Source organism: Eptesicus fuscus, chromosome 4 (assembly GCF_027574615.1).
Source record: "Eptesicus fuscus isolate TK198812 chromosome 4, DD_ASM_mEF_20220401, whole genome shotgun sequence".
Lineage (NCBI taxonomy): Eukaryota > Metazoa > Chordata > Mammalia > Chiroptera > Vespertilionidae > Eptesicus > Eptesicus fuscus.
Window position 1 is genome coordinate 69216087 of NC_072476.1, and position 27277 is coordinate 69243363.

The following is a 27277-nucleotide window of genomic DNA, read 5'->3' on the forward strand; positions in this document are numbered from 1 at the left end:
AGGCTTTTTAAGTCTGTCAGTAAAGGTGTCCATCCTGTGCCATATGAAACATTGCTCTTTCATTGGTGCACTAATGGTCCCACCCCTAGAATATGTAATGGCAGGCTTTTTTCAGATAACAGAATATAAATGATTTTAAAAATAATAATTTTATCAGGTTTACAAGTTTCTTCCATAAGCTTAAGGTGTTTAGGCCTGCCTAAATGGACACCAGAATCCTCCTAGATAATAAAAGCCTAATATGCTAAGTGCCCGGTCATCTGGTCAGCCATTCAACCAATGAAAGTGTAATATGCTAATGATATGCTAAGGCCCCTCAACCGCTCGCTATGATGTGCACTGACCACCAGGAGGCATACAGTCAACTGGTTGATCAGTCACTATGACGTGCACTGACCACCAGGGGGCAGACGCTCTGACCAGTAGGTTAGCTTGCTGCTGGGGTCTGGCCGATCAGGACTGAGCAAGACGGGCTGGACATGCGCTGGAGCCCTCTCACGGTCCCTCCCTGGCTGGCCTTCCTCCCATGTCCCTCCCCGGCCCTGATCATGCACCAGCGGGTTCCCTCAGCCTAGCCTCCAACCTCTCCCAATCTGGGACCCCTCGGGGGATGTCGGAGAGCCACTTTCAGCCCGATCCCACAGGCCAGGCCAAGGGACCCCACTGTGCATGAATTCGTGCACCAGGCCTCTAGTATAATAATATTACATGGTTAGTTATTAACATTTCAAGAAAGGAATGTTTATTCTTTAACAATCAGATATTTTAAAAAATATTTTAAATTGTATTTTAAAAAAAGAATAACATAACACTTAAAAATGGCTAAGATGGTAAATTTTATGTTATTCTTTATAGTAGTGCTCATGTGGAAAATAATACAGTAATTATTTAATGTAAGAATACACTCTGTATATTGTGTACTCACAACTGTAAACCTAATTTTGCTCCACCCTGTATTCACATTGTTGTACAACAGATCTCTGAACCTTTTTCATCTTGCAAAAAAAACTTTATACTCATTAAACAACTCGCCTTTTCAGTCTTCCCTTAGGTCCTAATAACCACCATTCTTCCTATTTCTGTGAGTTTGATTACTTTGGATACCTCATATAAGTGGAGTTATATACTGGTAGTTATCTGTATTTCTGTGTCTGGCTTATTTCATTCAGTATAATGCCCTCAAGGTTCATCTAGGTTGTAATATGTGCTAGGATTTCCTTCCTTTTTAAAGCTGAATAATATTCCATTGTACATATGTATCACTTTTTTTTATCCATTCAGTGGACATTGGGTTGCTTCCACATTTTGGCTACTGTAAATAATGTTGAAATGAACATAAGAGTGCCTATATCTTTTCAAGATCCTACTTTTAATTACTTTGGATATGTACCCAGAGGTAGGATTGCTGGATGATATGGTAGTTCTATTTTTAATTTTTTGAGGAACCAACATACTGTTTTCCATAGCAGTTGAATCAATTTACAATGTTACCAATAGTGCACGAGAATTTCCATTTCTCCACATCTTCATCAATAGTTATTATTTTGTTATCATGAGAGTAGCTATACTAATAGGTATGCAGTGATATCAAACTGTGGTTTTAATTTGTATTTATCTGATGCTTAGTCATGTAGAGCATCTTTTCATGTACATATGATGTCTCCAAAGATTATGTTCAAATTAGAGGCCCGGTGCACGGATTTGTGCATGGCAGGGGGTGGAGGATAGGGTGGGGTCCCTCAGCCTGGCCTGAGCCCTCTCACAATCTGGGACTCCTTGGGGGATGTAGCAGTGGCACAAAGGCGGCCAAGGAGGAGTCTGAGCTGGCGTTGCACCACTCATGAGCATCCCAGCCTGCTGTGCCGGCAGCTGCCACTAGGTAGCACTGCGGCAGAGTCGAGAGAGGCGCCCGCTGCCACAGCTGCGCTCACCAGCCGTGAACCCGGCTTCACCACCAGGGGGCAGCTCCTGCATTGAACAGCTGCCCCCTAGTGGTCAGTGCGCATCATAGCGACTGGTCGACCAGTCATTCCAGTTGTTCAGGTCATAACAGTCGCTTAGGCATATATATATAGCCAATTGTCTGTAATCTTTGGAGAAATGTCTATTCAAGTCGTTTGCCCATTTTAAATTGGGTTATTTGATTTTTGTGTTGTTGAGATGTCATTTCTTTAAATTTAAAAATAAGTGTTAGTGATGAGCTCATCCAACTTCTTACTTTTATAGATGAGTAAACTAAATTTCATAGTAAATCACACAGCTAGGAAGGCTGCAAGGTACCTTGGTGTTCTTTTAACTGCCCCTTGTTAACTATAAGGACTCTCTTTTCCAGCCACATGTAAAAAATAGATGTTAACAATTTGCAATTGTTATTATTTTGTGAAAAGAAACATAAAATACAGTTTAAAATCAATTTTATAGAAAACTAGAGGCCTAGTGCACAAAATTCATGCACGGGTAGGGTCCCTAGGCCTGGGTGGCGATCAGGGCCAATTGGGGCCTTCTGGCTGCCGGCCGGGGCCTTCCTTCCCTGGCTGCCGGCTGCTGGCCGGGGCCTTCCTTCATTCCGCGCCACCCCTTTGCTGGTCAGCACACATCATAGCAAGCAATTGTACTCCTGGTCTCCCAGTCGAACTCCCGAGGGGACACTTTGCATATTAGCCTTTGCATATGCTAGCCTCTAAAAAATTTATCTAAATTCCCTATGTATGGTTTGAAAATAATAGGCAAACCTCATGAAGTGCACTGGCCTGTGTGTGTGTTAGCCAACAAATATTTACTGACCATTGTTTAAATGCCCAGGTAAATGCTGGGTGCTAAGCTAACAGGTATATGTTGTAATCCTTAGCCCAAAGGCTCTGCAACTAACCTTGTGACTGACCTTGACTTCTGGTCCTCTTTTCCTCATCTATAAAATAATTGACCAAATATATCGGAGGTCCTTTCTAAATGTAAAAAGCCTATATGATAATTCATTGGGATTTGTTATATTAAAGTGGCAGATTCAGCAACAAAGCAGGTTGCAAATTCACACATAAATGAGAGCATTAAGTCACTACCAAATCTTTTTTTAGTATCATTGTTATCCATTCAGTCTTACACTTTTTATTTTTTCCATACTGTTTTACCCATGTGGTCTAAATTATCATGTATTTAAACAACTACTCTTCTTTTGCAATGTTTAAATTTTCTCATTTACCTACTGATGTTGTCAGCATACTAAAAATTTTCTACAGACATTTACAGTTGACTTACCCCAAACAATAAAAATTAACCATGTTTTAATAGAATTATGTGGGGAGAAATTATATGTATATTATTTAGAAAAATCTAATGGCAAATTTCTATGAATTATAATCAATTTTAATTTTTGGTCTCTTGAAGTTAACAACTTATGTTGATATTTGTCAAGATCAGAATAGAGAAAATAATTCATTTGTAAACAGCCTTTTCCACACAGGTATTAGTTTGATTTGGAACAGAAAAACAATATAGTTAATTTCAAAATCTATGTAATAAGTTTAAAAATAGTTTTAAACTTTTTTCTATTAAGAAATAGGAAGTTATTAAATGTAAAATCTATTTACTTTATTGTTATTCTTCCATTTAACAGAGTATTTTTTAAAATCAACTAAATTGAATTTTATATTAAATAAAACTTTTCTATTTATTTGGACAGTTATCTCCTGCTGAGCAAAAGCTGATTCATTCACTTCCTAACAGACCAGCGTCCACAACTGCACTGAAAATTATATTTTACTGATATTGTTGCTTACATGCAACTGCATACTATCAAAAGAAAGGCAATAATATGAATCTTGGAACACAATAACATAAACCAAATTCAATTTATAAAGTTATAAATTCTAAGAAAGAAATGTTATTTTACTTTTTTATTTCTTAAAAACTAAAAGCATTATAACTTAGTCCTAAGAAGCTTTTCTCTTTCAAATTCTAAGCAATATTTAGCTAAAATTTTGCTACAACTGAAAGGGAATAATTATTTAGCTTAGGAAAACAGGATTAAGAAATAAAGAACATATAAACAGTTTAATGGTGAGGCTTTCCACATAATGTTAACAAAACCGAGTAAGGGCTTCCCACAGAACTATTAAGATTCCCGAACTCGAAACCTAGATGACCTAAAGCAAACACAGTAGACTGGACTGAGCACCAGTGTCTGGTTAATTACAAAAGTTGTACAGTTATACGTAACAGTAAGATGGAAAGGATCTGCTGATTCTGTGGATGTTGAACAAGAAAGAAATAATAATAAACCAGAAATCTGAGCAGATGTAGTGATTTACCTAATCTTCTCACATGTTCAAAAAAATAAGCACTAAAGACTATGCTAAAAGAAATACGTTTGAGTGCAATTTAAAAAAACACTCCCCCAAAATAAGAAGAAGTATAAAATTAGGAGGTTAAACAGCACCTAATTAACCCAACTGGGGAACACCATTATCTTAATGTCTGGTTATAGCATCCTTCCCACAGAATCCAAAAGGGGATTCTCAGGACTGGGAAGAAATCTCAAGCTGAAACTTTTCCAAAAAAGTAGTCATGTCTGGATCACTCTGAAGGGCAAATCTCAGAGCCATTAGAACAGAAACACCAAGGTTCTCAGCTCAGGGACAGGGTGGCAAAGACATTATTACAAGACAACTGGTTGCTGTGCTACTCCGCAGCCGGAAACTGGTAGCATCCTACCTTTTTAATCTTTTTGATGTCTGGATCATCGTCTTCTTGATTGCTTTGGTAAGGCCGCATTCGTTCCTTGGTTTTATTAAGAGCGATAATCTAGAACACAAAATAGGTCCATTTCATGATCTGGAAAATACTAGATTATTACCATAACTCATAAGAAGTCATGCCTACAAGGTAGCATATGAGGTTCTCAGGAAACATTCAGTTTTTATTCACTCTCTCTGCCTTTGGTGCTGTGGCAGGGGAAGCGTGAACTTCACCCCAAGCCTGTATTGGTTTGTTACTAACTAGCTATTATAAGAAGTGCCTGTGGAAGTGTGAACTGGGATCTGGGTTAGGAAATGTTGGACCAAACTCCACCCTAACTGCCAGTGATGACCAAGCCAGGCCTTCTCAGGAGCTGAGTGACATGTCAACCACCTTGCTAAAGGTAGCTGCCTGAAATGTCCTGTGGTCTCCAAATGCAATGACTGTCAGCTCAATGCTCATGCTTCCCTGTGGGAATAATTAGCCTGTGGCCGTCCAACTACACACAGTACAGCAGACTCACAGATCTCCTTGGGGAAACGGTAACTGCATAGGGAGCTTCAGACCCATAGGGTTGGTCCCAGCCAGCCAAGAAAAGGTTAAAACATAAAAAAGATTGAAACAACCTGGGACCTTTTTCTATCTCCAGCTCAGTTTTGTGACCTGCGAGGGGCAACTCAAGACCAGATGGCCTCTCAACTGCATTGAGTAATAAAATTCACTGGACTGCCACTCTATTGAAGGCTCTTACAAATGTAAGAACCTTTATAGATTTACTAACAAGCAAACTCAGAGCTACGGGATCATAATTGCTCCCTCTGACCTGTGTATATTTTATCCTCAAGACCAAATACACATCTCCACCATGTTCTGGCAGGGAAGTGGGAAAATAAAAGGAGTAGGAAATAAATTATGGCTCTTGTCAAGCAACCACACAAGACATACCTGCTACTGACAGTTTTTAACTGCAGTCTATGTTCAGACTAAAATAGAATGTAGTGAATACAGAGAAGCACACACAGATAAATGTTGGGGAACATCGCTTGGTGCTGAGTTTCTCTTATAGAGGAAATGCCAACCTCTTTCACTTAGCAGACAAGAATCTGCTCTAGCTTACTGTGGCAAAGAAAGAACACAATAATTTTGTTTTAAATTACAGTGCCTGATATAGTTTTTAAAAGGCAGGTTTGTTAAGTTTTCTGTTGTTGGTGTTTTTTTTTCACTATATCAGATTTCAGGGTTGAATCGGGAAGTGAACAACACTAATGATATGGTGAGCATGGTCTGCAACTTATCATCACCGGAAAAGCAAGCAGATCCCAGATGGAACCAGCTTATGCCCATGCTCTGTACACTGGAGGTGATGCACACAGGCAGCAGGGGGTGAAACCCCTCACAGGATTCACAGAGTATGTCTAGGAGGAAGATGTGAGGAAACAAAGAAGAAAATGTTGTCCAATGTCAGAAAAGTGATAAAGTTACCAAGGCTGAGGAACCTGAATTATTTCTGTCAACAAGGATATAATTAGTAGTAGGTTTCATTCTATTCTATTCTTCTCTTCAAAGCTAAGAAGTACTAATGCACTGTTGGTCAGAAAGAGGGGGAAAAATCATTTTCTACATTCCTCTTCAAATCTTCAACTATTGAACACTTCCTACAAGGAATGACAAGATAGCAAGAAAAGGTATATATATATAGTATACACACACACACACACACACACACACACTCACACACACACACATACACACACACACACACACACACACACACAGAGGCTTCTTGGAGAGAGGGAGGACCAGGCACACTGCCATTGTTGCAGACACTAGACCACCTTCCGCTCTAACCTGGTATCGGTCTCACTACTTAGGAGTATAGGGCTTGAAGTTCATGCTAAGGGGGCGGGAGAAGAAGAGGGATATAGGAATTCCAACTTCGGGAAAAAATGCACCCTAACACATGGCTTATATTTTACTTTAAACATGTTTTTCAAAATTCTAGAGAGGAGACATTGGAGTCTTTAGATCTAGAGAAAGGAAAGTCATTATTAATTCATTTTTTGTCCTTCCTTAGTTATCATTTGGATTTAATTGAATCTATGACAGACTCACAATTACCATTACCCTAGAAGTCCATCTGGAAACAGTTAAATATTGTATTCAACTCTTCATATCTGATCAAATGAAGGACATCAGGAGCACAAATAATTTAAAAAGTCTACAATCCTGATATTTTATTGAAGCATATTTGCCTAATTTTAACATAGACATTAGAGTCATTCCTAATGGAGATCAGTAGCCTGGCCATGTATGTGTTGAAAGCATAGAAACTAAGTTTGGGATTAAAAATATACCCTGATAGGCCTTAAGTAATCATAAGGAGATGACAGTCAACATGAAACAATGAGAAAGAATCCATCAACTGGGAAATACCTCTGATTTAAGCCTTTCGATTTCGGTATCTTGATCTTCGAGTTGATGCCGCAGTTGGTTAGCTGCAATTTTTTCTGTCTCTACGATCTGAACTAGATGAATGTACTTCTGCATTAACACTTCCCTCTCAATCAAAATGTCTGCATAACTTGGGAGAAAAGTAGTTTAGTCATTTAGTCATATAGTTCTACTATAGTTCCATTTAGAAAAGCATGCACTACATTTTAAAAAGAAGCCATAAGCATAGCTTGTTTGGCTAACTCTACTTTATGAAAACATTAACTTTGGTTTACACTTGGTATCCTCCATCTATAAATAATTTGAATAATTATCATTTTACATATATTGTTTTCACAGAGTTCATTTAAGTTTTCGCTTATGTTTGGCATCCTTTAACTATATAGAATTTGAATCACTATCATTTTACATATTTTTTATTAGAGTTCATTTAATGACAGCTGCCACCCACAATTTTAGCACATCAGTGAGAAAAGTGCAAAGGAAATCTATTGTTTTATAAAGAATATAGTACATCTTTTTAAACAAAGAAACTGAAATCTTTTGAATTGATGGCATATACTTGATTTCCAGGGATGATATTCAAAATATTGCACTGGATAAGGCACTAGCCAATAAGAACAGACTTGCCACCAAGCAGAATAAATGAAACAATCAACAGAATTGGCACTGGCTGAAAAGAACTATGATGACTTTACCAAGAACCACCAGTCTTGCTTAGCTCTCTTTAATATTTTGAGACCACTGACTACCCTTGCACTTTCCAGAAGCAACAGAAGTAAAAAATTTAATTCTGGAAATAAGTGTAGATTCTTTGAGCCCTAACTCCAATAATCTAACCTATGTCCATTTCTTTGACAAATGTGATAAAGGCAAACTGACTGAGATTTTTATTGATTATGCCAGTCTGTGGCATCTAAATTTTGTCTCCAGATCTTCTTGCACTATTCAAGATGGTAAAATTGATGTTCTTCCATTCACATAATCTTTCCCAAATGGTATGATGATAGCAATAATTAACAATCATTTCTATTTATTGCATGTGTAGGGAATACCATACATATTCTCATCTCATCCTCCCAGTAACCCGAGAAGATAGGTTTTATCATCCCAATTGTACAGACAAAGAATCTGATCCTCAGAGGTCAGACAGCTAGGAGGTGGCAGGGCTGAGTGGGATTCCAATCAAGGTCTGTCTGACTCTAAGCCCATGTTCTTAACCACAAGCTAAACTTTCTCTAGTGAGAAATAGTGCACTGTGTATAAACAAGAATATTGCAGCAGATACATTTTGAGATATAAGCTCGGTCTTCTACCCACTTACATCTTTGGGAATGTGGGCCCTAGCAGCTATGTTTGTACCACAAAACCTGCCCTCAATGACCACATTAAACTGGCCTAAACGGATATAACTGGCCCAAGCTAAACCAATTAGATTCTTTCTCCCTAGAATCTGGGATTGTGCCTCTGACCTATTTGCTTGAACTGAGAAGATCTGAACCTGGCAACTCAGGTTGGCATTCTTGGGCAGCAGTATTTGGCCACAACTATGCCCAGAAAAGGTGAGTCTTCTGAGAGAGAAAAGAATAGCAGATGTTCAGAAGAGTAGAGACAGGAGACACAGAAAGTCTGAGTCAGAAAAATAATGACTACCTGGTTCCTGTCAGCTTTCTAGTTTACAGGTCAATGAATGTGCTAAGCACTACACCAGACATGGCTGAAAACTAAGCTGGTTAGTTGGCGAGATAAAGAACATTGAACAAAAATACAAAGAGATTGGAAATAAAAGAAAAATGGAGCAATATGGAGTATAGATCCAAAAAGTCTACTCGCTATCATATGAAAGTTCCAGAAGGAAAACAACATAGACTGTGATGGGGGGGAAGCATCAAAAAATGAAAGAAACCTTCCCTGAACTGAACATGGCACAGTTCAAATATAAAAGGTAATCTAGACAGGATAAATGAAAACAATTCATACCCAGACACGTCTTGGTAAAACATCAGAGCTCTAAGGGTAGAGAAAAAAAATTACAAAAGCTCCCAAAGAGAAACCACAGATAATCTAAAGAAAGTGAGACTCAAGATGGCATACTTCTCAATCTGTAACTTGAGATGATAGATCACAAAAGAGAATTTAAGGGAAAATATTTTTAACTGAAATTCCTACCCGTGGCAACCAATCAATAGACTAAGTGCCAGTTCCAAACAAACAAACACAAAAACCAGTTTGGTAACCTCCACACTTACAACAGGAGAAAATTTATGAGGAGTTTTCCCAACCAAATAGAACAGAAAACAAAGGCATAAGATGACATGGAATGCAAGAATATAAGCCAGAGAAAGTAAAGGAAGCTAGAAAGACATGAGAAGTTAACACATGCAAGATTCTCCTTCAAGGAGAAAATATTCAATCGCATATGATTACCTTTCATTCTCCATGGAACCAAACATCAACCTTGATACTTTGGTACACAATATTTGTATAACAAGGATGTAAATGACCCTTATTGCTTTTTAATTTTCAGAATCAACAGAGGCTTACATTTAGAGTAAAGGAGCTAAATGTTTAAAAGTTTATAGATAGAGAATAAATAATAAAAGTAAACCAGGGAACAGGATTCTAAAGCATGAAGGACTCTGCAGCCTATGAGCCCTAAGGATCCACAATCAACTGAGTTAGTGGTTTTGATTGTCTTAATGTCTATAACTAAATCAGCCATGGTGGACAGATTTGACCAAGAGAACAAAGATGAAGTATCAGGTTATTGGAAATATCCAAAGTTTCATACCCAATTAGCAGACCACTTATGGAATAAGCATAGACTTCACTGCTATTAAAATGCTTTGGCTTCACATCATAAGATGTCAGAGTTTTGATAGAAGGCATCGCAAGATCTGACTTTTTAACAGGATCACACTGGCTGCTGAGACAGGAAAGGATGAAAGTAGGGGTTGGAGTGATGGAAACCAGTTGGAGGTTCCACAATAATCGAGGCAAAATGTTAAAGCTTGGCCCAGCACCTGACATGGGGTTGGCACAAAATATTCATTCAAATAAAAAGTCATTTTCACATGGAAAAAAAAAAGTCATCTAATTTTTTATTTCTATGGCTTGTTTTTCACACAATAATTTTCATTTTTTGTAATTTTAAAGTTATTTCACTGGGTCTCCTTAGATGCCTAACTACTCTTACTGAGATATCCTCTCAACGTTATATCACAAAGCTCCCTTTGGGTTTCCCACTAGTAAATGAACGTCTACCTCAGAATTGCATCAAATCATCTGAACCTGCATGCACGGCTTCCTTTCAGTGTAAGACACTTCAGAGGTTTGGTATTTCCCTTCTGTACTTCCAATATAGGTTTCATCTGATTACATTTTCTAGTTGCTAGAAAATGCTCAAGCTTAAGAATTTTTTGCCTAACCTATTCGTTATTTCTGTGCTGTTTGTTTTTTATTTAGTTTAATGTCCACCAAGGGGGAAATGGGTTTCTTACTGCCAAAGGAAATAATAAAATTAAGCCATTAAATCAACATGGCGAAAGCCAACTCATCTGTCAAATACCAGCAGATGGCAAATTTGAGGTATATGTACAAGTATGTAAAATATTCATGTGTAATATTTATAATCAAATCCAAACCACCACTATTCCATATAGGATCAATGGAAACATTCCAATAAAATCCTGATAAGTCCAGTCAAAGGCACAGTATAAAATCATAAGCCTTAATTATTTTTAAAGAAGAATAAAAATCCTATTTGCTGAACAAAGAATTATTAGATGGGCCAGAACCTCATCCTAGTTACTTTGATTAAGGACATACTTACAAATGAGAGAGTAATATTATAGCCAATATGCTAATGAGGTATAAAGAATAAGAACTAGAGTAAAACACAAACTGAAAAGTCATATAACAACTAACTAAAGAAAACTGCTACTAGCTTCAGGATTATGCTCAATTTCATTGAGAAAACTCTTATGAACAACATTCCTCCTCTCATCGCATCGTACGACAGTGTCTCTGGGAATTGGGAAAATCCAGTCCTGGATGACAGCAGTGCAGTGCCCCACTAAGCAGTGCTTGGCCTGGCAGCAGCTACCCAATACAGCTGCACAAGGCCCTGGAGCATTCATTACTCACGGCTGCTTCAGCATTACTGCCTTCCACTTTTTTTCTGGCTTTCAAATTCTCTTATATCAATAGTTCCACCCCACTGACTAATCAATATTTTTTATGTATCACATTAGCATGAGGTTCTAACACTATATCACCCTCACTAATCTCCTCTCTCTCCAAAGCCAGCTCTCCTCTCCTAAGCTGTCCCCTTTACAATGAATGGGCATTGTCTTTACAGCCTATGAGCCCTAAGGATCCACAATCAACTGAGTTAGTGGTTTTGATTGTCTTAATGTCGATAACTAAATCAACCATGGTGGACAGATTTGACCAAGAGAACAAAGATGAAGTATCAGGTTATTGGAAATATCCAAAGTTTCATACCCAATTAGCAGACCACTTATGGAATAAGCATAGACTTCATTGCTATTAAAATGCTTTGGCTTCACATCATTCAGATGAAAATAAGACTGAGTCTTGCTAGCAGTTTCTCATGAACTGGGGCCAGTATTATGTGATTAAATTACCTTTAAATGTGTCAGTGTTCTCAAAATACAATAATGGCCAACTACAAGCAAAAGTATAAAACAAGCTTCCTGGACCAGATCAAACCTTCAAAAGAGAATTTAATTTTCAAAACAATTTTTCCCTGAGCCAGGTCTAAGGGGGAATCCAACTCTACATTTCAGAAAATGACCCAAAGGGCTTCTAAAAGCAAGTAGATTCAGCTCTGTGTACAAAAGCCAGCAGCAAGAATGTGATTTTCATGGCACAAAAAGACAGCACACCCAGGCTGGTACTGAGAAGCCATCCAGGAAAACAGCAGTGACCAAGAGAGGGGTTCTGATTTGTCCCTGTTTCTATGTAGTTTCTGAACAGACCCTGTGTCTGTGTAGTATCTGCAGGAGGATTTTTGCTCAGAAAAAAGAACTCAGCTAAGGTTAAAGTAGTCATTAGCTAATTAAAAGCTCAAATTCATAACCAAGAGAGGTGCAAAAAGAAGGATCAATGAAATCATAATTATTGAGCATTTTCTATTAATAAGGCAGCAGTACCTAATTAATGACATCAAACTGTCCTCTAAAGGTGAAATATTTAGTCAACCAACCAATTGCTTTAATTAGCACAATGCCAAGCAAAAGTGGCTGACAAGTTCTTTCTCTGAATCAGTTTCATTAACTTTCTGGCTCTGCTTATGTATTAACAAAGTCGGGATGAACTTCACAGATCCAAGATTACACCAAGAACTCAACTTAATGAAAAAGTTTTTATCTTCCCTGGTTTAAAAAACAAAAATTAAAGAAGCATCACAATGCAAAAAAGTCAAATAGGAGAACTCAGGTATAAAGCCGTCAGATGAAAAGGAGGCCATCAAATAACCTAATCCTGGGCTTCAAGTCAAAGGAAACGTAAATATAATGGACCGAAAGTTAGAACATCAGGACAAAAGATCAATTATTAACCAAATCTTCAAATCGAAAGAGAAGAGAATTTTTACCATTTGGTTACCTAAACCACTGAAGTGTTTCTAAAGTCTGTTTCCTAACAAGATCACACACGCCCTGGTTTTGATCAATATTACGTAGCTACCGACTCAGTTCCACTTATATGACAGTTCTTATGATATAGAAAAAAATCTATTACTTGAAATCTCACCATTTTAAAAGTAATTTATACTCTGTATTTGGTTACTAGTAGTACCTGGCTTTTCTGGAATGAAAAAGATAGGCAAATACACGTTTTAAATTATTTACTTCACTGTAATTCCCAGGTAGAAGGGAACACAAGTGGTGACAAAGATTGTGTCTGGAAATGACCCAAGGGCTCTACCTTGCCAACTTGATACTTCTTTCACCTTTGAAGCTCTGACCTTTTTCTACAGCAAGTCATTCTACATTAGTTCTAACTCTGGAGCAAAACCCTCAGTCAGAGCCACTGAGAGCAAAGACAGCTGAACAGTGTGCCTAGATCATGATGCCAGCAAGCTGCCCCCCAGGCCCACCTGGAGAACAGCATTTAGTCGCCACCCCTGCACATCTCTGAGAAATATTTTGGAGAAAAGGAACTGAAATATTTTGGAACTAGCACCTTATACTCTCAACCCTGACCTCACATAAATCCATTTTCATCTCTGAATCAAGGAAAAGAAAAAGAAATGGAAAAGGGAAGGACTGAAGAGAAAGAGACAATAACTAAGAGAGGTGCAATTCTGCACATTGATTAAAGGTTCTGGAGTCTGACTGACTTGGGTTTAAATCCCAGCTCTGCAGCTAAACAACTTTGTGTTAGATCTTGGACAATCTGCTTAATCATCATGAAACTCTGTTTTCTCATCTGTAAAATGGGATTAACAATACTCCCCTGGTTAGCTGTGAGGAATAAAGACTTTTAAGTAAGTGAAGTACTTAGCCTACTGCATGTCACAGAGGAGGTGGTCAATAAAAAGAAGTTGAGGAAAGAAGAGGGGATGGGAGGAGACTTTCAGAGAAAAGTTTCAAGGGTTAAAAGATCAGTCTAAACTCACTCAGAACATTCTCATTGTCTTTATAATCCATCTGAAAATATTTTCTGTTCATCTACTGTACAATTAGCCTGTGCTTCATTCAGAAATGAATGTGCCCTCATCCTCTTCCTCACTCTCAAGACACAGTTCAGGAAACAGAAATCTCACACATGAAATATGTTAAAAAAAAAAAACCACCTAAATTGTAGTAATTGTTAAATATTCCACATGTAATAATGCAAGTGATTCAGCAATCTGGACAAGGGGGCCAGTGTGGACTGACCTGTGGGGGGAGGTTCCATGAAGGGGTGGAAGCAACATGTATGGACATTTAGAAGGGAGGGCATATCAGGTGAAGAAAAAGGAAGTGTGCCCTAGCTCAAGTTTTGCCACTGAAATACTGGGGATATGAGCAGGGAGTTGTGGAGTGAGGAGAGCCTAGATTAGGGAGGGGACACGCAAAAAGCTGTGAGCATGGGAGCCATTTGAAGCAAAGAAATGGGTGGGACTTTGGAATTGAATATGAAAATAAAGGGAGAGGTCTGCCTGCGTTTTTTATTTTCCATTCCCTTTTTAGGCCAAGTGTGTTCCTTTCCATCTTCCTGGTATTTCTAAGGAGGAAGCAAAATTAGACTCTTCTGTTGCCCTAGACCAGTGGTTCTCAAACTTTCTAATGCTGCGACCCTTTAATTCAGTTCCTCATGTTGTGCTGACCCCCAACCATAAAATTATTTTCGTTGCTACTTCATAACTGTAATTTTGCTACTGTTAATGAATCATAATGTAAATATCTGTGTTTTCCGATGGTCTTAGGTTCTATAGCAGCGGTTCTCAACCTGTGGGTCATGACCCACAGATTGAGAACCGCTAGCAGGGTCGCCTAAGACCATCGGAAAACACAGATATATAGGGCCTAGACAGAGACTGGTATCACATTTCCTGATAACCAGGCTACACAGGGCTGGGTCCAGATCCTAGCTGTGTGACCCTCTGCCCCTCCCTAGCTGTGTGACCTCAGGCAAACAAACTACCTTTCCAGACCTCAGTTTCCTAGAGGGAGTAAAAGAGGTACCTTTCTCATAGACTGTTGAAAAGATAAGTCAATCAACACATTTAATAAATTCCTCAATTGAGAAGCACATAGAACAGTGCCTGGTACATAGGAACAAATCCACAAAAGTGATCTGTTATCATTGCTATTGTTATATCTATTGCCTTTCTTTAGCTAGAAAAAATAACCATAGAAAACTCAAAGAATCATCTCACACATGACTAAGGGGGAAGTATCGAGGGGTAACTCATCTTGGAACTGCAAGTTCTTCCAAAGCTACCACCGACAGTGACATACCCATGAAAGACCCAGACAACCCAGTGTCACACAGAGGATTTGAGCCCATACCTGGCTTGGTGAATGGCCTCCATCCACTCTTTACCATCCTGCTGCTCCTCACAGCGCAGCTCCAGTGGTTTCTGACCTTCGTGGCCAAAAAGGACAGTAAAGTAATACTGAAAAGAAAAACATACAAACAACATTTAGTTTTATATTTCAAGCATGACAGCATAGCAACATGGTACTTCTCCACAACGGGTATATGTTTAAAAAAATGCATTTGCATTATGTAAATCATATTTCAAAATGTAAAATCTCTCCCAGTCCCAGTCGGCAATGACTTTGTACCTAGAAGATACCATAGGTTGCATCTTAACACCCCTTCAGCAAGAGTCAACCCACAACATCTCATTAGATGCAGAAAAGGTATTTGATAAAATTCTGCACAAACACATGAATAAAATTCCTTGCAAACCAGAAAGTGAAATTTCTGAACCTGACAAAAGATATCTGCCAGAAATTTACTACAAACATTTTACCTAATGGTGAACTATTATAAGCAACGGTTCTAAAATCAAAAGGAAGGAAAGGATGGCAATTATCACCACTTCTATTTACCAGTTCTGTCTGGAGGGCAACATCCTATCTAATAAAGAGGGAATATGCTAATTGACCCTCATGCCATTGCAAAGATGGTGGCGCCCACAGCCAATAAGGAGGGAATATGCTAATTGACTTCCCTGCCCTCAAAGATGGCAGCGCCCACAGCCAATAAGGAAGGAATATGCTAATTGACTGCCCCGCCCTCAAAGATGGCAGTGCCCACAGCCACAAGATGGTGGCGCCCAGTCCCCTCGGCCCCACTGAGCGGCACGCCTGCCTCCGGAGTCCCCCCCCCCGTTCCCTCAGCCCCCCAGCCGCCCCAGGCTGGCCCGAGGCACAGGCAAGCCTCGGATGGTGGCTGCCCAGCCTCTCAGGGCTGCCCAAGGCTCAGGTAACCAGGGCTGGCCGAGGCTTGCGCTGCCAGCAGTGGCAGCAGCAGAGGTGTGATGGGGCATTGCCTTCCCCTGGTCGCTGGGTCACTTCCCTCCCCTGAGGGCTCCCGGACTGTGAGAGGGGGCAGGCCGGGCTGAGGGACATCCCCCCGTCCAGTGCATGAATTTTCATGCATCGGGCCTCTAGTAGAAATATTAAAAGAAATATAAAAGAACAAGAAATGGTAGCAAAGAAAAAATCATATCCACAGATGATATAATTGTTTATATTAAAAACTCATTGAAAATTATTAGGATAAGAACATCCAGCAAAATTGTTGAATATAAAATTAGTATATAAAAATTTATTGCACTTTGTAACAATACCAACAATCAGGAAACTTAATCTTGAAAACACGGCATTTGCAATAGCAAAGAAATATTTTTAAAAGCTTAATAAATATAAAAAATATGTTTATCACCTCTAAAAATAAATTATTCTATAATTTCAATAAATCGGTTTTTTGTGGTATAGGTTTGGAGAGGAGTGCCAGGTGTCCAATTTGACAAACTAAATCTAAATCTGAGTCAGGGGTAGAAGAAGATTTCAACTTAAACCAATCTACTTCAGGCTGGACATATTAATTACCAAACTGAGGCTGTCTGGGAAGGAAATGTGACTGTAGAAATTTTTATTATGAGAATAACAAGAAAATTCACTGGGGCTGCCCAAGACTACATCCTAAGGCATGAAAAGATCAGCCCCACAGAGCTGCTCTGAGAGGGAGAACCAGAGACCAAAACACAGGATTCTTTCTATTGTCCCACCTTCCCAACCCACCCCCAAACTTCTGTGTGACCGTTAAATACAAAAAAAAAAAAAAAAAAATTTGAAAACATTCAGGACAATAATCCTGGATATAAGAGTGTTGAGCACCAAAAAAGAACAATAAATGGCTAAGAGACTTTGCAGGTTACCTGGGCATAAATCAGCAGCCAGTGGAGGCCTGGGCCATGCCTGTGATAATCCATGGCACTGCCCCACGGCAGGCCCGAGCCCCATGAATGACAAGCCGTCTTTGGTTCTTAAACCTCTTGTTCAGCCAGAGGACTAAATGCTATGAATTAGCGGGGGGGCGGGGGGGAGGGCAGGGGAGGAATAACCTACTGATAGGGCCACTGAGAATGGAAAAAATTGAGTTTAGCACTGTATCCAATAAAGGTTCATTTAAATTTGGGAGAAAAAGAGTGGAAATGCAATACAATAACAAATCAGTGGCTTAAAGGGCAATCCTATCAGTGATGGCATTTCAGTAGCTGCTGGCTACTATCCAAGCCCAGATGCCCAGTCCAAGGAGAGGAAACAATTAATGAACCAGCCCAATCTATGGAAAGACTGCAACCAGCAACTCAACAGCAGCTGCTGCTCAGGAGCACAATTAAAAGCCACCTTTATAAGACAGCAAGGCAATTATGTTAGCAGAGTACATGAAAGGTTAAGCCATGTCTTAGGCATAACAATGAGGGGGAAATTTTTGAGAAATACAAGTTATGTTACCAGGATTTCAATTTGAAAAATTCAGCTCAATCACAAAAACTAACACTGCCTCTGCATGTACCTGAAAATTATTTATTTTTAGCCACTCATCAACGTTTTCTCTGTATCTTCTGGCCACACTCTGACATGAGTTCTGTATACCAAGGATTTACATGTCCTGGGTTTTTAGAGGTCCCCTTGGGGGTCAAAAGTCACAGCGGACACTCTGTGTCCTCTGACCTTGCCCACTGCAGGAGCTAGAAGTTCCAAAGCACTGAGTCATCATGAAGTGCAAGGAAGAATTAAAAGAGAGTGATGACCTTGATTATACCTATAAATTCAGCATCTAAAATGACAGTGTTGTCTCTTCTTTTACTTCCTGGATAGTCTCTCCTGTTCCCAAATCTTTTTCTCTAAGCAGATTCTCCCCCAAATGGGGGCCCCGCATTTCTCCCACTTCAATTATGTCTAAAACGGAACTCACTTGTTGCCTTCCTTTCCTCCCTCCCGCTACCTAATGCTCCTCCTCCAACCCCCTGCCCTCACGACTATTCCTTCTCCTCCTGTCTTTTCTCTGTCAAGAACATCTTTATCTAACAGTTGTCCTAACTAAGAACATGAAAGTCACCCTCAACTTCTCCCTCTCATCAGCCCCACATTTGGTTTCACCAAAGCTCTTTCCTCAGAACCTGTTCCGTCGGCTTTATTGTCCCTCTCCTAGACTACCACAACAGTTGTATCCCAGATGACAGATATGACAGCTTTGAAATACGATATCTTATAGCTGATCTCTCTCCCTCCTTGTATCCTGGCTGCCGTTACAGTCCAAAGTGGAAGGTTAACGGCCCCTCCAGAAGGGGGACGGGATGACCTAGAGAAGTCCAGGTGAGTCGGGAACACAGGAGAAGCATGCAGAGAAGAAGTGGCCAGGTAGATACAGAAAGCAAAAGGGGGCAGAGACCCACTGGGGGCTGAAATCCCATAAAAGGGTGAGGAGGTAAAAGGGTTGATGACAAAGCCCAAAGCCAAGGAGTTTCTGTATCACTTGCCCTTTGGGGATCTACAGAATGTCATCTCACAGACTGTCCTCTTTCCCCACCCCCTCCTCATGACAACATGGGGTGGTGACCATGTCATGTAAGTCAGTAAAACTGGTGTCATAGCAGGTAGGGCCTAAGTTTTGAGTTTAGCTATCCAGAGCAGCGGTCGCCAACTGGTGGTCCATGGACCACTGGTGGTCCGTGGGGTCCGAAAGGTTGGCGACCACTGATCCAGAGCCTCCCTAGGTTCTAGTGTGGATATTCCAAGTGTACTATTGAGGACTGTGGGAGAAGGGCACCATCAGACCTCGTGGGGTGCTATGCAGCCCCAGCAAGAGCCACGGTGGGACCATGTAAGCAAAATGGACAGCCAGGCCCTGAGTGACCTACCAGACTATGAACAAGATGTTACAGGTGACCTACACTTTAGCAACAGATGCCAGCTACACTTTAGAACAACGCCAGACTCCAGTGGGCACCAGTGGGGAACCCCCAAACTCTGATACACACACACACACACACACACACACACACACACACACACTCAAGGACATGTGTGTCCCACTTACTGAGGCACCATCTTAGTGAGGTGCAGAGGAAAAACGAATTACCAAAAGAGACCTTTTACATTACTGAAGCAGACTGAGTTTACCACTCTCAGCTAAATGCAGGTTTTGGTTTTTTCTTTCTCCACTTAGAAATTGGGGAGGGAGACTTAAGGAAAAAGTCAGGTAAAATTTAGAAAAATACTTTCTTTGCATATCTAGGTGTAGTGAGGATAAATCTGCGACCCTACCTCTAGTCTTACCCAACTCCTTCAAACCCAACCTAGGTGGCCAGAGTTCTCTTTCTAAAAGATAAATCTGAGCTCTCGTGTCTGCTTGCAAACCCTTGCTGGCGTTTTCATACTCAGAGCACACTTTATGCAGGCTGCAGACTCCCTTCATAAACTGGCCCCATTCTCCATTTTTAACCTTGTTTCTGCCATTGTGCACCCTGCACTCCAGCCATCCTGAGCTCTTGTGTCTGCTTGCAAACCCTTGCTGGCGTCACTCCCCCCAAGAAGACAAGCTCTTTCCTGGACCTCATGCTACTGACAAGACCGTCTATGGAGTCGTCAGGCCCGGGTGTGAGTCCTGGTTCCCCCAAGTGCTAACTCAACTTACCAGACCTTGGGCAAGTCATGTAATCTTTCTGAGACTGAGTTTCCTCATGAACAAAATGAAGACAATGATATAGACTGGCAGTCACCAACCTTTTGGACCTCACGGACCACTAAATTCATAATTTTAAAACCCGCAGACCACTAATATGATTTTTTTTAAAGATAAATACATTTGTAAAATAATGATCAGAGAACCTCCATTTTATTAATATGAATTGCACCTATTTACTATAACAACATTATAAATACTTATTTAATCATAACAAAATCTTCAAAGGTTGTTTAATTGTAACAAATTTATTAAAGTAAGTTTAATTTTTACGAAATAATTAAAGCTTATTTAAGTATTACACATTTTTAGAGGGTGATATTTGCTCCTGTTCGCTTGAAATACGTTTTGGATTTTTGGCTCCTATGACGTTACTGCAAGACCGAGAGCGTATTTATTTCAAGCTGAGACTGGTACCGAGTTTTAATTGCTGTGACAGATGAAAATGATTTTTCGCACAAATATGCTGTTGAAAATTGAATCAAAATTTTCATCGCTTTTTCACTCAGCAATGGGTATTCACTTTTAATGGAGATGCAAAAATGAGGTCTTGATAAGGATGACTGGAATTTAGCTTTGAGACTGTCATCGGATGACAGACGAGGCTTTCTTTTTTATTCATGCTTAAATTGCTATCTTCAATGTTGGCTGCAAATGGATCTATTATCCACATATTGCCATGTCTGGGATCTTCTTTCTTTGGGTAATAATGACCAAAAGGTTCTGTGAGTGATTCTAAGTGCTGTTGAACAATGGTTACCACCTGCCGGTTGACATCCTTCTCTCTCATGTATTCATCAAAGTTTGAAAACATTTGCAGATCTTCAGCCAACTGCGTTTGCCACAGTTACATTTTCTTTTGAAAAGCATCCATTTTACCGTAGCGTGAACACGTCCTTAAGTTGTCCTTGCAAGGATATGTTTAGTTCATTTAATAGCAAAAAAATATCTGCCAGGTATGCAAGCTTGGCTACCCACTCATCGTCGGAGAAGAGTTCTTGTAATTTCAGATTATTTTGCCGCTGGAAAAAGATTTTGACTTCTTTGCGCAGAGCGAACAGTTGGGTTAGTATCTTGCCCCTCGACAGCCATCTCACCTCAGCGTGAAGAAGGTGAGTATAATGGGAACCCATTTCTTCGCAAAGTGCCTCAAATATTTGAGAATTGAGCACTTTGTGTCGAATTTCACTTATAATTTTAATAACATCTGATAATACTTTGTGTAGTTCTGGGGACATTTTTTTGGCTGCAAGTTGCTCACCATGTATAATGCGGTGTGTAGACAAAATGTCTGGGTGACCAACATTTTTCACTTTTGCAACAATTCCTGAAAGATGTCCAGTCATGTTTGCGGCACCGTCTGTACATATCCCAATACATTTTTTCCATTCAATTCCGTGTCCCAGGAAATAACTATTAAGTGCTTCAAAAATCTTAGAGCTAGTTGTTGCTCCCAGCAAGTTGAGCGGACAAAGTAGTTCTTCCTGTAACTCCTTCACAGGCAACCCTCACAAAACAAAGGAGAAGGCCTTGTTACTCACGTCCGTTGATTCGTCAAGTTGAATTGAATAACATGGTGAACTTTTCACCATTTTTATAACTTGATTTTCAGTATCTTCAGCCATGTCTTCAATTCTGCGTTTGACAGTGTTAGCGGACATAGGAATTGCTTTCAGTTTCTGGACAGCCTGCTTTCCCAAAACCTCTTCATAGGCTTGCAACATGCAAGGCTTAATCAATTCTCCAATCGCATAGGGCTTTTCATTTTTCACGATCTGAAGTGCTATCAGATAAGAAGCCTTTAGTAAGGATTTATCTCCTAAACAGTCATTTTTGTTAGGGCGATTACTTGCTTTTGCATATTTTCACGCATTCTTTGAAAATATTCAAGTGGTTTTTTTAGCTAAATCCGGGTGATTTGATTGCAAGTGTCTTTCGAGTTGCGAAGGTATCGTGGCATCATTGGATAAACTCTCAGATTCAGCAAAGTCATTTTTACATACAATGACTATAAAATCCTAGAAAGACAACATAATGAACAGACCTGGGAAATTTAAATGTTTAGGGTACTACTGGTATCTACTGTAGCTTTATATGAATTTTAATTTTTCAGTTTTCTGGTTTTTATTATAATGGGTTGGCTGCTCTTTATGCTATGTGCTTTTGCAGAGAGAGCAAATGTAACCCAATACGAAAACACAAGCTCACTTAAAACTCTGTCCTTAAGCCTCTGCAAGTTAGAAATGAATTTATAGCAAACAATGGCAATTGCAGGGGGGATGGTATTATAGGACCATTTCTACTTTGATCATCCCTATATTGTTTGAATCATCATTTATAATAAACACATACAGCTATATAATCAACACTAAAAATATTTATTCATTTGCAAACCTATGTCCAGGTGTTTATAATACTACTTATACTGTATAACAGAGAATGTAAATGATGTTGGTCAAATAAGTAATGTTCAAAGGAAGATTAAAAATCACCATGGGTTTCCTTAAAAGTATACAGCAGAAAAAGAATGTCTTAAAAAATGCTTTGCCGAACATAATATTATTTGGATGTTACTGCAGGGTTTTCAATTATTATATATGTTCTTGAAATATTTCAGTTTTAGATTAAGAGAACTAAAGCCAACACTCTGCATTCACTGAGGCACAGAAACCTCTTCAAACCCCTTTCCAGCATGGCCCCCCGGGAACTGGCCAGGGTCTTCTCCTGGGTTGTCAGATTTCTGACCCTGATAGTCAGATGCTGGCTGAATAAAGAAGTGGATGCCTTCTCAACTGTCCCTGGCTTGATGACTTACACACATGGGGCTAATGATCACAGTAACACAGCAGCCTGGGGTGGCAGTGCCTCTGGGACCACGGGAGGGCTCCAAAGGGAGAGGAGCTCTCCAGCCCTCCCTGGACCTTGGGGTCTGGCCTTTCTAGCCCCCCAAAATGTGAATAACTATTCATCCCGGCCAGCGTAGCTCAGTGGCTGTATGTCAACCTATGAACCAGGAGGTCATGGTTCGATTCCTGGGCATGCCTGGGTTGCAGGCTCAAACCTCAGTGTGGGATGTGCAGGAGACAGCCGATCAATGATTCTCTCCCAACCCTGATGTTTCTATCTCTCTCTTCCTCTCCCTTCCTCTCTAAAATCAATAAAAATATTTTTTAATAAAAAACAACACACTATTCAATGGCCCTCTGCAGACCAGACCATATTTCTTCCCCAATAGCCCTGTGGGTTGCCATGACCAGCCATCCCAGTCAAGGGGAAACTCCAAGTGGTTCATGATGTGGAGGCGGAAAAAAACATGGATGGCAATTTTCCGGTCTAGGTGCACCTCTAAAGCAATAATAAAGTATGTGGTCATGTTATTCTTCCTATGATTCATTACCTCCTCCTCTTTCTCCTCTTCTGCCCTTTCTTCTTTCTGTAACAGCTTGCAAAGTAGAAGCAAAATACATTTTAAACATTTGCTCTATTGATGAAACGGAATTTTCTGCGCCCTTATACTAAATTTGACTCTGAAGAGTTTAACTTCACCCAATTCATTTCCTGAACATCAATTCATTTCCTGATATGTGACCAGCACTCTGTATGAGAAAGTGTCCCATCCCTGAGCCCTGAAAAGCACAGAAGAATCGCTCTAACGCTGATCTGCTACCACAGCCCAGCAGCAGGTGAGGGAGAGCTACGAGAAGACAGACTGAAGATAACAGGAAGGTGGGCATAAGAAAGGGGAAACGTTTCATGTGTCTAGATACCATTCCCTCCCCTCTCCTCCCAGCATTCTTACTCTTTTGTACTTCCTGTCATTGAAACTTGCAAGGGACTTCTCATTGCATCTGGCCACCATTTGGGCTAGCTGGTGGGGCACTGACTGAAGAAGAAAAGTCTAAAGCCGTGGTTCTCAACCTTTCTAATGCTGCGACCCTTTAATACAGTTCCTCATGTTGTGGTGACCCCCAACCATAAAATTATTTTCGTTGCCACTTCATAACTGTAATTTTGCTACTGTTAATGAAACTCAACCCACAGGTTGAGAACCGCTAGCAGGGTCACCTAAGACCATTGGAAAACACAGATATTTACATTATGATTCCTAACAGTAGCAAAATTACAGTTATGAAGTAGCAACGAAAATAATTTTATGGTTGGGGGTCACCACAACATGAGGAACTGTATTAAAGGGTCGCAGCATTAGGAAGGTTGAGAACCACTGGTCTAAAGCCTTGTACCCTTGACCCAGCTCTCTTGGTCTCCAGGAGCAAAAGCACTCCCCGCTCCTGCCTCAATAAATGTTTTTATATACTGGGATCATTTCTTTTTTTCCCCCTTTATTGATAAAGGTATTACATGTGTCCTTATCCCCTCATTGCCCCCTCCACCCCGCTCCCACCGTGCCCTCATCCCCCTAGTGTCTGTGTCCATTGGTTATGCTTATATGCATGCATACAAGTCCTTTGGTGATCTCTCCCTCTTCCCCCGACCCTCCCCTGCCTTCCCTCTGAGGTTTGACGGTCTGATCTTTTTTTTTGTTTTTAGTTTATTTTTTATTATTGACAGTATTACAGGTGTCCCCTATTTTCCCCCCACTTCCTCCCTTCACCCAGCCCAGGGTTCACCACACTATTGTCCGTGTCCACAGCTCTCTCTCATGGACACTTTTAGCTCCAAAGAAGATTCTATGTAAATTAAAGGAGACTGATTTTACAATTACTCCATCTTTTCATATCATGGTTATATATAGAAGCTCATTCTTTATTGTTAAAACCTGTGTCAAATCATCCAACTACCTCCTCCAGGCCTTCTTAGGAACAAAGACCTAAGATGATGAAGGTTTTTCTCCTTCCCTGTTGGTTCACTTCCTTTTCAACTCCAAGATTCAGAGTTCTTGCCATGGGTGTATTTGCCTCAGTACAAGCCAACTTCACAGATTCACACCAGCACCTGAGCAAGCAGTGTGGCTCAGCAGGAGCCCCAGGCTACATGTCGGGACATCAAGAGTCTCCCTCCTGCCTCTGTGAACTCCGGCAAATTCCTCTGTGTTCAGTTTGCTCTTGGGCCAAGTGAAAAAGAAGAGGCTTCCTCTCCCACTAATCCCCAAGGTGAAGATCAAATGCAATAATACACTTCAGAGTGCCTTGAAAGGCATGAATTGTGTCTTGTCATTGCCAGGGAGGTGGAATGGCCACATCTCACCTGGGAACCAGTCACCTCAAGTATGCCTAGGACCCTGAACTCAGACAAGATGTGCAGAACAGAGTAGTTGGAGTATTAATTCTTCACGCGCCCCCCTCCCCCCAACACACACTCTTGCTTTCCTCAGTATGTGGGAGAAGAAGAAAAGAATGTATTAAAATTATAAACCAGCACACTGGGTACTTGGTAATTAAGAAGAGGTCATGCTGTTTTAGTTGTGGTGGTTATTTGTTGGTTGTTTAGATTTTGTGAGGTTTTTTGTGTGGTTGTTTGAGATTCATGATGAAAAGATTTCTAATTCTCCCAAAGGCTTAGGGAAGAGCTGTATGTTGAAGCTTTGATGACATGCAAGAGATTGCTGAATGATATGTACCACAGAACCCAATACACAAACTGTAAATTTGAAAATAAAGCGAAGCATTAGCATGCACAAAATCCACAGTATGCTGCAATGTCAGCTTTTAAGAACTAGCTCAGATGTATTCTTCTATTAAACGTATTTAGATTTTAATTGAGCCAGAATTTAATTTAGAATCCAGCTCAAGGAGTAAGAATTTAACTGCCTCCTTCTGTGGTTTTCTAGCACAACAGGAAAAATACATTGTGTCTGGCTTCCAAGTTTCACAAAGAATGGAGATTAAACTGTGCTCATTGGAGAGCGACAAGGTCAAGGGGTCAGAAAACCTGTCATTTTAAGAATGGCTAAAACAACTTGATATATGTTCTTTAAATCTTTGAGAGTTTTCCTATAAAAATTGGAACAGAGAAACTTTCATGGACCAAGAGATCTGAGCTCCCATAAATTACAAGGCATGTGGTGCTTGGTGGCTCAAGTCATCATCCCTGTCTTGCAGGAAAAGGCAACAATTCCTCTCCATGTTCTGCTAAATTCTCATACAAGTTCCTATCTTTCTCTTCAGGCACCACGGATGTCTGACCTATGTGATTGGCTTCACCCACTCCCAGCTCTCCCATTTACTTATTCTCTTTAGAAAGAGACATTTAATTCTGGTTAGCCTCAGAGCCACTGATTGAGCACACTTGTGAATTCACATTTGCCACAGTCCTTACAGTGAGGTGACAACACTTTATCACCGCTCTCATGTCCATTCTATCCTGACCTCTCCTGAACTAATCTGAAACCTCTAACTTCAGTGGTTCTAAAGAATGAAACCTCCAAAACCTTTTTACTTCATGCCCCTTCATCACTTTCTCAATTCAATCATTGGTCTTATTTATTCTCCATTTGCCAACCATATTCTCATTTTTGCAGAAAGTGTGTACAATGAGAATGTATGCTGTTAACACCCAGGGCGATTCATACCTCTTAACGAAGAGAACATGTTGACACAGAGACTTGAGCAAGTGCTTGAAATAAAAAATGCAAAGGTGTTTAAAACTTAGATTTCTGGAAGACAAATTCACAGTCATATCTGCAGGTATCTGCATATCTGCTATAAGAGTTCAGACCACCTGGAACATTGTACCACTTTTGTATATATGACATGGAAAGAGCTTAATATTATGTCAATAAGTCAAGAAGCAAGATTTAGAGCAATGGGGATAATGCAACTAACACTTTATTCTAAAAGGAAAATAAATGTAGATAGCATCTATTTACTTATAATTTGTATGTTTGTAAATGGATAAAGAAATATACTGAAAACACATACTAAATAGAGAAAATTCAAAAAGCCAACCCCATCATTGAGTAATTCTACTTCCTAGAAAAACACTCATGTTCTCAAAGAGCACATACAATATAGCTTTAATAGCAAAAAAAAAGAGACAATCTAATGTCTATTAGTAAAAGGATAGCTCAACACACCACAGCATATCATGAATAAGTAGTTTAAAAGAATCAGTTTTACATGTATCAACATGAACAAAACAGGCAGTAAAAGCAAGCTAGAGAATACAGAATTAGTAACATTTATGAAAAATTATTAATAAAACTAAGTGAAAGGAAGCATACCAAAATGTTAATAGTAGTTGTTGTTCATACATTGTATGCATATTTCAAGTTAGCCAGAATGAGCATATATATTTTAAAGACATAGATATAGTTCTATGTGTAGTAGAGATGTAAAAAATACTCATTAGAGTAAATAGACAGTAATTCTACCAGACATTTTCCTGCTTTAAAACAAACAAATATGCTGAAGCA

At 39.8% G+C, this 27277-nt stretch overlaps 1 protein-coding gene across 1 annotated transcript in view; it reads right to left on the bottom strand.

The window, feature by feature from the left end:
* The window catches only part of RASGRF2 (Ras protein specific guanine nucleotide releasing factor 2), a 188440-nt gene that overhangs the window by 110419 nt on the left and 50744 nt on the right, over positions 1-27277 (bottom strand). The window contains exons 2-4 of the mRNA XM_054715119.1: positions 15210-15316; positions 7168-7315; positions 4711-4800 (exon numbers count right to left, since the gene is read on the bottom strand). Coding sequence (XP_054571094.1) covers positions 4711-4800; positions 7168-7315; positions 15210-15316 — 345 coding nt within the window. The remainder of the gene's footprint in view (positions 1-4710; positions 4801-7167; positions 7316-15209; positions 15317-27277) is intronic.